Here is a 12,164-nt window from a genome sequence, read left to right as displayed (position 1 = left end):
CAGCACCGCTGAGAATTTAAATCAAACTTTGATACTTGTCATAAGCCCAAGGTCAAACTGCTAGGCATCTGGGCAGAGAAAGTCATGGAGAGAGGGGAAATAATGCGCTCTTCTTCCTGCACAACTACTGCAGAAGATTACTTGAGCAAGGCATCGTAACCCTGACTGGTGATTAGTATAAAAATGAGGCTTTAATGGTCACATTACAGGATTTAATGTGTTTGGTTTTATGGCTGCCATTGCTTTAAAAGAAGGTGCACGTTCAGCAAACTTACATCTGGATAGATAAAAGTAACAAAAAAAACCCCAAAACAAAACAAGAAAACATCACGGCAGGTTTATTACACAGTGAGTAGAGAATGCATAGATAAGCAATCCTTCCCCCCCACCCCAACTCCCCAATAAAAAGTTAAAATGCCCAAGCAGATCCTGGTGTATAGATAGCTTCTTTATAAACATGCTTTTATGAACTACATTTTTAAAATGTCCATAAATACAAACAAGTTGTTAAGAAATAATCTTATCTACAACTTTTAATCATATCGTATACCAGAAAAAAAAGTCTCTTGGTGGTGCCTTCATCAGTTCAGCTGGACAAGTTCGTGCCCCAAAGCCTGTCAATCATCATGATTAGCTGTTTCTTTAAATTATACTGATCAGCATCTGCAGAGCCACCAGGCAATTTGTAATGACATAGTTCTAATTATTGTTCGCTGCTATTTTTTGCTCCGGGTTTAGCTTTTCAAGGGTTTCCTTTTGAGAATGAACTCGATGAAAAGCTACGAAATGGACTATTTGAACGAGAAATGAGATCAGGGATAATTTTTCACCTTCAAATGTAGTGAAAAGATTTTGTGGGTTATGCAGCATATCTGAATGTTACAACTGGTCTTAAACAGCTTGGTATTCGGGCAGAGGTTGCTTGGCCACTTCATTGGGCGACAGAGCCAAAGTATCAGTGTGTGCTTCTTATAATTAAATGTTGTGTATTGCTGTGAATTAGACTTTGACAGCCAAACTCACTATCAGGGAGTTCAGCGTCTTTATAGCTTGAACAAACGTTTCCCCCCCCAAGTAATTGCATATGAAGTCTGGCACTCAGCTCACTGTTTGACCACTCAACCATTAAATGCTTCACCTTTTGATGTAACGTGAGTAGAAAAGTTCACATCACCCAGATACATATTGTCATTCAAAAGCTTTTTGAAAAGTGGATGAAAAAAGTGGATGAAAAAAACAGATTAAACAGAATTTGCAGGTATGAAGAGGGAAAACCATTGTTCAGCAACCATTATGAGTCTCACATTTTCATTGATGACCTCATTGTTCCGAGTAACTTTAATTTCTTTCATTAACTCATATTTCTTTTCATTGCAAAATGTGCAGGTCTGACAAACGTTCTATGAAGGTTTCGCCTTCATTTGTCATTAAAATATTAATTAATTCCTTTATGCCAGTAAGCTTCTCTATAGACTGTTTTGAGTACCCCACCTAAGAAACACTTTCAAGGTACTTTGATGTCAGAAGCATCAAATTTTGCTTTTGTGATTATGACAGGTTTTGACAGATCAATTAGAAGTACTCTGTGGGAAAAGTCTAAGACAGACAACCTGGTGAAAAGGAAAACTATAGGAGTGGCCCCCTTTCCTCACACAAACCCACCCTTCAAAACACTGTGCCTATTATGCCACAGAAAACTTGTGAAACAGCCAAATCTTGATTTTTAAAGTGAGAATCTTAACCCTCACCCCTTGTAGATTTACAGTCATCATCATACAGTCATTACCCAATCTGAATATTTATCAGCGCCTAAGCGAATTATGTACGGAAATTATAGTGCAACTCAAGTTGTTTTGGAATTTACATATACATTGAGAGAAACCTGCAATTAATATGAACCTCAAGAAGCTTCTTCACTGACAAGATTTCCATATAACTAAGTCTTTCAGGCATCACATGAAGATACAGAACCAACCGAGACAGTATAGCTCTTCAGAAGAAATAGGTCAAGTTTTCTAGGATGATTATACAACCTACCTGTTAACCTACCTTGCCAAGTGTGCATGTGGAAGACCACTGGAGGTGTTTAATGTCTCATTCTCACTACCCTTTTTAATTAAACAAAACCATAAATAATGTGACACCACCTGTTGCTTAATAAGACTTTTATGTTGCATGTAATAGGTTATAGATTACAATTGAGTTGGCCTGAATTGACTTGACATTATTGGTTTTCGATCTTTTCCTCTGGTTCACATTGAGTTCATTGATGTTTTCCCCCTGAGCAACCATGATTTACTCTGTACGGTCATGCTAGTGCCCTTTTCTGATTTCTGAGGCAAAATGTTGTTGAATTTCCAGCACTGAAAGGAACTGTTGTCCAGCGACAAAGCCACCTGCTTTGGTGTGATCAGCTGGTCATAGACGTGCTAGACGGGTTTCTTAGAGTGATTTGACAAGCTGATGAGAGGGGGAGTAAATACAGACAAGAGAACCAAATGAATTGAGCCTGTTTTGATGTAGACACAGCTGTTTTAATCCATTCCTCTGGATGGTATGGCAGACAAATTTGTGCCAGCTGCATTGCAGACCTGCATTGTCCAGTAATACACTAACTGAAGCTACAGTGTAAAATCATGCAAACCAACATACTGATCGGCTCGTTGTCTGTCTACAGAAAGATTTTGGTGTTAACCAAAAAGATATTCATCTACAATCTCAATGTAACTGTAATTCCCCAGAAATTATGATGGATTACAATGTAATTTATTTTATAATATAGTACCATACTCCATTAAAGGTAATTAGTCACCCTTGAGAAACCGACATATGTTGAATGGTCACCACAGAACATCATGCTCTGCAAGTCCACTGATTAAGGATGTAGGTTAATTTTGAATTTAATTCACAAGGTTTCTGAATCTAGCTAAACCCCCTCTTTATTTATGCAACACTTTGAAACATGTTTTTGTCTTTTTGAACCATATTGCTCTTTTATTTGCATAAATAAAATAACATCTGACTTAATAGAGACTTAAAGAGCTTGCACCCAAAGCAAAAATAAATAAAGAAAACATGTGAAATGAAAATTTAGCATTTGTACCTAAACCATAATCCTTCAAACACAGTGAAAATGTTTACGTTCTACCTTTTAAAATATCTATACAAAGGGATTTAAAAAAACATTTAAGAATCAAAATAGATCACCACTATAACTTAAAAATAAAACACAGTTTAAACCTTTTTGAAAACAAAAGTAGAAAATGTAAAAGCAGAATTTGTGTTATGTTGTGCTGGACTACATACATTTTCCTAGATGTACCTAATGAAATGTCTGTACCATATTAAAATGGTTTCAGTGAGCCTTGTCTACATAGGCAAACTATTCTTTTCAAATAGTTTATTTATGTCAGGTTCATGTAAGAAATGAAATCCCTCTGTAACATAGTGGCTATGAATCTCAGCTAGCTCTTGCAGCTTTACAGTTACTTTAGCATTTCAGCTCAGATGTTTCAAAAGTTTGCATCATATATTTATGTGATCTGGAAGTGATTCATTTGACAAAATTACTTTGATGCACATAATAACTTTAGGTTCAACTGAGCTGCTGAAGTTCAAACTGCTGTCAAGCTGTATTCTCTGTCGGATGCGAGATTAACGTTGCCGATTTCTGTTCATTACCACAGACACACAAAAAAAATGTGAGCAACAACTGTCAACATAATGTTTTGCTGCTGATGTGTTTTAATTAATGCGGATGCAATAAGAGGTAGCAGTTCACACTCATAGACTAATTGCAAAGTTAACCTTGGTGAGGACTAGAGCTGGCTGATCTATCCCGGTTTCGAGCTCATTATAAGTCACGCTGAGCTCTTGGTGTTTCCCGTAGGTGGTTCATCTCGACAAGGAGGAAGAAATGCAGAAGCTTCCTCTTCAGCCTCCTTATTACGACATGGCACCCTCTGAGTCGACCCCCTTCACCGATAAGCCGGTGAGTACTGATGCCATGAGCGGAGTCACGTGAGCTTCACTATGGAGGGGTCATCCACAGCTGCTGCCTTTGGTCAGTAGTAACTGCTGCTGAAAGGGTGAATATTTGGTGAGGTTCTGCTTGGTGGTATTGTAGAACTGATTTACAATGAACGGTGCTTCTGTACAGTCACTGAGGAGCTTTCATTTTTGCTTGTTTGGTGTTATGAGTAGATGCTGACCAGCAAATCCACTGGGCGGTTTGACTAAGCTTCTTATCTCATCATCAAAATCAGCACCTCTCATCTTCTATGTAAACCTGGCCAGCCGCCATCCTCTCTCTTTCTCTCTCTGTGGACGATTTCATGTTCTGACCCCGACGGCCTGCCCTCTGCCTCACCTCCCCTACTCTTCCTCTAATCCATCGTAATTACTTGTGGGTTTGCCAGGCAACCGTCTGCAGATACGTTACAGTGTGGTGCTCCACAGTACATCATCACCCCTGAGTCTTAACTGTTGACTATGAAATGTTTGACTTGTTGTATCAGATGCCTCTGCTAACTGTGGGGAAACCTCCCTCAGTGGCACAGATGCTTGAGAGCACTGAGGGCTTTATTTGCTTTGGCAGCATTTCTTTCTGAGATGAATTTAAAAAACAACAACAACCAGGATTTTAGACAATTTGTGTGGATGTGCAAGCTTCTGCATATTGTGTGTGCTGGCTGAAAACAAAATCATTTTCAGTGTGTCTCTTGGTAATGTGACAATTTGTAACCACACAATTGCTAAGTTTCTTTCTTTCTTCAGTCTCAGTTTTACTTATTTGGTAAGCAGTGTCGTGCAAAATGCAACTTGCTCAAATGCGTAACAACACGTGGGTATCAACTGTATCTTAATGAGATCCACTTTTAGCTCCTTAGATTTATGCCAGTATTCCTTCACAAATCCAGAACCATTTGGAAAGTTATTTTAAATTTTGATAATTAAAGGTTAAGCTGATATGTTGACTTAAGTCAGGTTGTATGTGTTACCCTTGTGCATGATGGAACTTCTCAATTCAAATTAAAAGCCACATCAGTGTGACACAACTGCTGACATGCTATTCTCTATTGTTTCTATGCTACCCATTTTCTGGCTACTTGAAATCATGACAAGATATCAGTGTACAGGGCCTGCGTCCTTACAGCCTACAGACATGTTTTAAGTAGTGCTGCCAGCGTTAATCTCGTTAAAATGGCATTAACGCTATAACCGCATTAACATGCCAAATCTCTGTTAGTGAGTTAGCGCGTATCGCCCTGTGCGTGGGGCCACATGGCGTCAACGCATTAGCGCGGTTAGCTCGTTAACGTGTTAGCGCCGTGCAGCCCCATGCACGGGGCGATCCGCACTAACTCGCTAATGGAGATTTGCCGTGTTAATGCGGTTATGGCGTTAACGTCATTTCAACAAGATTAACGCTGACAGCACTAGTTTTAAGATAAAAGTTCCTGTGTTGAATATTTATTAATTTATTGATGTCTGACATTTTGTTAAAAAAATTATTCAGAACTTTTGAAATTGCATCTTATACATTCTCACTTATTGAGGACAGCAATTCTAAAAGCCTATTTACAAAGTTTAACTATTAAATGCAAGACTTGTTTTTATACAAAAACTCCATAACGTAGAGTGACTGTAGCTTTCCAGACTTATTTACTTATTTAAGTTGGGCACTAGTCTTGCAATTCCTATTGCGGGTACTTTTCAGACTTTTAACCTAGAGAAACAAACTTGCAGCAAATAAATCAGAAAACTTCACTGCATTGTCAAACTCTGAATATACATCATCTAAGCAGTGAAGGTCAAAGTAACTCAAAGGCATTTTTAAATGGAAGGAGGCTTTAAATCTATAGTGTTCAACTGTTTCAGAGGATTAATTAACCTTTTTTAACAATTTAAATGTGGTCTGCATTTGCTTTCAGTAAGAACCAATGAACTTAGAGCTGGGTGTCACTGACAAGGTCAGTAATTCAGAAATTAATCGAGCACGCCAGTAAAAATCTGGAATCCTTGAAGTATGGTTTTAGAGTAAACTAGATATTAAATATACATTTTTTCTTTCTCTAAAGTGGATATCTTTTGAAGGACTTAAATCATCGTAATTTAATTTAGAGTGTTAAAGTAAAGAGCCTGTTCTATTCACATTTACAGGTCCGTAGTTTTGTTTCAGGTACTTATCAGAATAGGTCTACCTGTTTCAGTATTCATAAAACAGAATATATCAGTTTCATAAAACTTCTGCATAGCTGTCACCTGGCATTAAAACCAGCGTTTCAGATCCAGAATAAGAAAACTCCTTTAGAAGTCACACTGTTTCACATTCCACAAAATGACATATCACAACTATATAATTTGTATGTGTTTAAAAAAAAAAGCTAGCAGAGTTACAGGTCTCACTATAGCACAAGAGACTGCATTAAAACACAATGTGTTAGATATATTTTCTGGTTTGGGTCCACTTGTCCTGTTAGAGGAAAGGGTCACTGTAAATCAATATAAAGTTGTTCTATGTGATCACCTCTAACCTCCTATGAAACATCTTCCAGAAAGACAATGCCTCAATAAACTGGCTCTAGTAGTTTACTGAATAGTTTTTTCGAAGGATCAAGTCATATGACGAATTTAGCTTTCAGTCACCAGATCTCATCACAAACAAACACGTCTTTAGATGTCACTTTTTCAAAGCATCGGCAAACATCCGCAGCTCTACAGCCTATTGTTCTGAGGACATAAACACAGACACACATATACAGTATACATATCTACACAATTTAGAGGTAGCAGAAGTGACTCTAGCAGGTAAAATAAAAGTGGTGGACTGTGAGACAGCTGAAATAATGTTTAGATTGTCTCTCTAACCAAGTGTTTCCCAACCACTGGGCAAAAAATGATCAGGTGTGCCATGGAAGATTATCTGGTTCCACCTAATTAGTACTCTAAGTCAGCGGTCCCCAACCTTTTTTGCGCGACGGACAGATTTACATCCGACAATGTTTTCACAACATTTTATTTTGTTGTATTTATTTTATTTTGTTATGTTTATCTACCAAATACATACAATAAATATAAATAATAAATATATATACAATAAACAAATACAACCCTGAAAACCATAAATTTCACACCCGAGTCTCTTGCGGCCCGGTACCAAACGACTCCGGTCCGTGGCCTGGGGGTTAGGGACCGCTGCTCTAAGCAATCGGCGTGAGTCACAGGTGCATTCTCTTCCACTAGAGGGCAGTACAACTGCTCTAATTAAATAGGTTGCCAACTGCCAGTAAAAGAGAAGAAGACTGAGAAGAAATTACATAATAGTCAAGCTGTGAGACCACGCATTGCATAATAGCAATAGTTAAATATTTGAAAAGAAAAAGTAATCAATCTAACCTGGGTCCTGGAGGAAATTCTGACCCAGATAAAGGCCCTAGCATGAGTAGTGCTCAGAAGAAAGCAAAAAATGGTATATTGGGGACAAGCTGAGCCAATTCTGCTATACCTGGTGCGTTGGGGAAAATGATCAATATGCTTTTTGTGAAATTTTTGTTTGATGGTGTGCCGTGTGACTTTTCTAATGTGATATATGTGCCGTGGCTCCAAGGTTGGGAAACACTGCTCTAACCATTAGGGTAAAAATGCTTTGTTACGTTCTAAGCCCAACTAACTCATGCATAATAGTACAAATAAAAAATAAAATAAAAACCGCACTGATGTTATATTGATGCCACCAACTTCAATATATTAGCCTGTCAGCTAACCTTGTTAAAACTGCTTTGCATTTTTGGTGCACTTTATAAATGACTCTTTCTCACCGAACTTGAGGGATAACTCAATTACTATCATTCTTTTCCCTGGGCGAATTGATTTTGATTTTCTGTGTAGTTATTCAAGGATATTAAACTATCATCTTCAATTCTATGCTCAAAGGGACTGGATGTTTAATTCAGATAATCCTTGGACACCAAGGGTAGATCTTCCTAAGATTTATTTCTTATCTCTGATAACATTCCACTTAAATTGAAGTTTAGGGCTGCTCTTAAGATGAATAGGGTATCACTGAGGTTTTCAAAACACTATTTGTGAAAGACATGCATTGACTGCTGAGCGTCGAGTGTTACTAATGATGATTCTCTAGGGGCAAAACACTATCTGCCAATTTTGAATGCAATGTGGCTGTAATTTTCCCCCTGATTGCACTCCGGTCATGACAAATACTCTCGATATTTAAATATCCAGTGAGTGCAGAGTGTGAGCGGCGGGGAAATATGCAATAGTTGAGAGATTGCAAAGTAGATTTAAATTATTTACAGGAGATTCTGTAAAAGCTTCCGTCATTTCTACGTAATCTTTTCTCAGATGGAATTAAAGTACATTGATGCAACACGTATCATTTCATTCCATTTCTCGTTCACAAGTCTTTACCATGCAGCTTTAGATGTGGTGCATTTGTGCTTTGCATTTACTTAACCACTCTTAATTTTACTCCACTGATTTCATTACAGCAAGCATTTTGTTTGTGGGTTGTACAATCAGTTCAGAGACACTTTGAACCCTGTTGTTCTGTTTTTAAAAAACTTACATTTTATTTCATCATCATTGCCTATCTGAGCTCTGTTTAGATTGTTTATTTTATTAAAATAAGGAAAATCAAATAAATCCATTTTCACTTTTCCTACATAAGATACATTTTTAAAGGGGGCACAAGATATTATGTTGGTTTTCTACAGTTTTCGGCTATTTTCAATTGATAAATGATAAACGAAATCACCTTTTTTATTTTTTGTAAATTTTTATTAATGGAGCAACAACGTGTTTTGTTTTATTGGATTTGGATAAAGAGCGTTCAAAGCTGTCATTGTCATTTATTGATCACCCCATTAAGGTCATTTGCTCAATCATCCACTTGGCCAATTCCTCATCGAGTCAGTCATTGGATTTGTTTTTTGTGCTCAGTGGTCGAATTCTAGTTGAATGAAGGTCTTTGTCTATGTTTACATGCACACTGAAATATCAGCACAATGGAAGCCACACAAGCATCTCCATTAACTCGCTTCTGGGCTTTGCAAGTATCTCCATGTGCCACAGGGTAACCGTGGTTGCCAATGTAAACAGTTAATTCAGACTGTGATCAGGACACATTTATTAGTTTCATTGTAGTCTGAAGGATTACATGGACATATGTTCAGTATAATCCAGGCATTAGAGCTGCGCGTGCCCGCGGTGGGTTTGGCTTGTTTTGTGTTTGTTTCCGTTGGAATCCAGTTTTCATGACTATCAAATGTACATCATTTCCTGGATATACATAGATGAGCTATGTCTGTGAAGGTTCTCAGTCATCCAGGTCATTGTAGTCAAAGGAGCTTGCAAAGAAAAGCGTCTGGACTTCTTTAAGTTGCTTGAAGACGTTTCACCTCTCATCCGAGAAGCTTCTTCAGTTCTAAGGTCAAAAGTGAGCCACCTCCACAGGACAAGACTCAGCAATCCATCTGCATCTTAAGGATAAAGGACACTCTTTCGAGGATGCCAATGTTCACATTTTGGACAGAGAGGACAGATGGTTTGAAAGAGGAGTGAAAGAAGCCATCTATGTCCACTGTGAGCGACCATCTTTGAACAGAGGCGGGGGTTTACGACACCAACTCTCTGCCATCTATAATCCAGTTTTGAGATCCCTTCCCAGACGCCTTAACGCCCACTCACATCCTGGGCCATCTGACCTCAGGAATTCGCATGATAAGGTGGGGCCAGGTTTTACAATGAACACACCCGAAACTCTGGCTGATTGGGACCCACGCCCAGTTTCCCACCTTGGCTCAGGCGATTAGAGGATCATCAGGGGGTCCTTTTGTCCCTCTGTGGGGGGTCACTCCCACTAGGTTTATATCTGGGACTCTCCACCATTTGACCTTAGAACTGAAGAAGCTTCTCGGATGAGAGGTGAAACGTCTTCAAGCAACTTAAAGAAGTCCAGACGCTTTTCTTTGCAAGCTCCTTTGACATAGATGAGCTATGCACACATAATCTTAAGAAAAAAAATAGCAGCTGGACCAAAATATGATCCTGTTGCGCATGCCAACACTTTATGGATAAATATGGAAAAATAATAGAATAATGGTATGTGCATAGTAAACAAAGATTAAATTCTTTTCCATCTCTAATTTTTGATTTAATTTATAATAATTTCCCCACTGTTGTGAGTTTCTGTTCAACGACTCCATTGCTGGCTCGTCATAATAATTTTCACCTTTCACGTTTTCTTTTCCTCCCCATGCGCACACATTTTTCTTTGTCTTCCACTCTAACACTGCTGCTCACACACTCAAAATGTCCCCACGACCATTCAACCTTCAGCCATCAATTTTCTCATCTGTCTGCCTTTCACTTGCTCTCTCCCACTTTCTCTTTCTCTCGTCAGCTTTCTATCTTTTTCACACTCTCATTTTTTTGGCTGCCTCACTCCTCACACACTTTCGCCTCTCTTGTCTCCAGAACTCTGGCCACAAGGACTGTGATGTCCAGTATGCGGAGCTGGATACTGCAGCTTTGGCCTCCTCTCCAAGCCCACGAAGCTCTGCTCACACTGGCCCTGGGGATCTTGTCGAGTATGCAACCATCCAGCCTAGCTCACACTAACGCATGCCATTATAGGCCTTTCCCCTCAGACTTTGGCCTCAAGGTATACAGACCAATGCACTCCATCCCTTCATTCATACCCTTTTCACATGCACTGACCTTCCTTTATATGATCCACATGGTTCCCTTGTCTACCTTCCTCTTCAGCCTTGGTCATCTTTTGATATCCCCTATGTTGCTCTTCAGAAAGTTTGATTGAATCAGAGTGATTTTTAGGGTGTCATTTAACACAACAGCACTCGAGCAGAGACGTGTGGTGCAGAAATTGAAAAGCACATTGTAGTGAGAGAATATAAGATCAGCCACACAAGTGCTCTATAATTTTCACAAAATGTCATGCAAAATATGGCTCGCTGGCAAAGACAAAGCAATTTTTAACTCCTTTTCTTCATGTTTTCTTGATGCTCCTTTTAGTCTCTTTATGCATGAAGTCTGATTCCAGAGAAATCTGTAGAGAATTCCTGTCCATAATGTGCGAGATTTAGCAGCATGACTATTTTGCATGAAAAACGTTTGGGATTTTGAACATCTCTGGTCTTATAAAAACAAAATGAAATAGTTCTTTAGTCTGTTTTTATGTCACTTTTTTGACTTAATGGCAAAATAATGTAAAATATTGAAGATATCATATGTAAAATGCTTTTCTGAGCAGTTGCGCACACGCCAAAGGTGGTTGTCAAGTGATTATGACACACTTGACAGCCCTGATTGGTAGCAGAGGAAACATGCTCTCATCTACAAGACTCTGCTCTGATGTCTGATCTGTACCCAAATCAAGACAGCTGGGAGAAATCCTTCCATCACATGCAAACAGTCATCTACACCACTTGAAATACTCCTTATACGCATACAGGAAAGTGGAACAGGGGCACAAATCGCCGTGCTGCTAAAGTGGTTAGACTGGTTTCTGTGTGTTTCTGCAAGTTGTTGTTCAGCCAAGCCAGGAGGCTTCAAGGTTAAAGGCATGAAGAGAAGTAGTGCAAAATGTGTGTTCATAAAACACTGTTGCAGGATTTGCTTGTTTTTTGTTTTTTTTTTCCAAATTTTAGCTAAATGAGCTAAATGTAGATATAAAATGCATTACTGCACACAAAAGCTTTGAGAAATCACATCTTAAAATGAATGTTTTGCATTAGTTAACAAAGCTGGAATGAGAATCTTTATGTGATAACAGAAGCACCATTATTACTACTTGTTGCCCTAAACTGCAATTTCAGATTTACTATTGAAGTAATTTGCAGGTGTGACATCTCTAGAGAGCAAAATATTTAAAGCTACATTAGGTATTCACTCACTGGCAGCCCCAGATGGTATCAGGAGATGCTGTTTGAATTTTGAGCAGCTAAGTAGCCAGAAATCACAGGACGTGATGTCCGTAAATAACAAACATTTTTCTCAACCCAGACGCTCTGTGATGTCTTACACTAAAACAAACAAAAGACGACAATAAACAGAGGAGTCTAGCTTGTTGCCAGGAGACAAGAAGCTGGGCTCATCTACTTAGTTCTAATTATTTGCCCCTT

The 12,164-nt window shown here is 38.7% G+C and overlaps 1 protein-coding gene across 9 annotated transcripts in view; it reads left to right on the top strand.

Annotated features, from left to right (window-relative positions):
• The window catches only part of nectin1b (nectin cell adhesion molecule 1b), a 156,896-nt gene that overhangs the window by 131,002 nt on the left and 13,730 nt on the right, over positions 1-12,164 (top strand). For 2 of the 9 annotated variants that reach the window (XM_026192903.2, XM_080289055.1), the window contains one exon: positions 3,890-3,991. The exons of 2 other annotated variants lie outside the window; for them this stretch is intronic. In XM_026192903.2, the coding sequence (XP_026048688.1) occupies positions 3,890-3,991 (102 nt within the window). Of the gene's footprint in view, positions 1-3,889; positions 3,992-10,497; positions 10,685-12,164 lie in introns of all 9 variants that reach the window. 5 more of the 9 variants (XM_080289062.1, XM_080289060.1, XM_080289056.1 and 2 more) reach the window with 4 other exon arrangements.

The sequence above is a fragment of the Astatotilapia calliptera genome, chromosome 14 (genome assembly GCF_964374335.1).
Source record: "Astatotilapia calliptera chromosome 14, fAstCal68.1, whole genome shotgun sequence".
Lineage (NCBI taxonomy): Eukaryota > Metazoa > Chordata > Actinopteri > Cichliformes > Cichlidae > Astatotilapia > Astatotilapia calliptera.
This window is presented reverse-complemented; position numbering and strand designations above follow the sequence as displayed.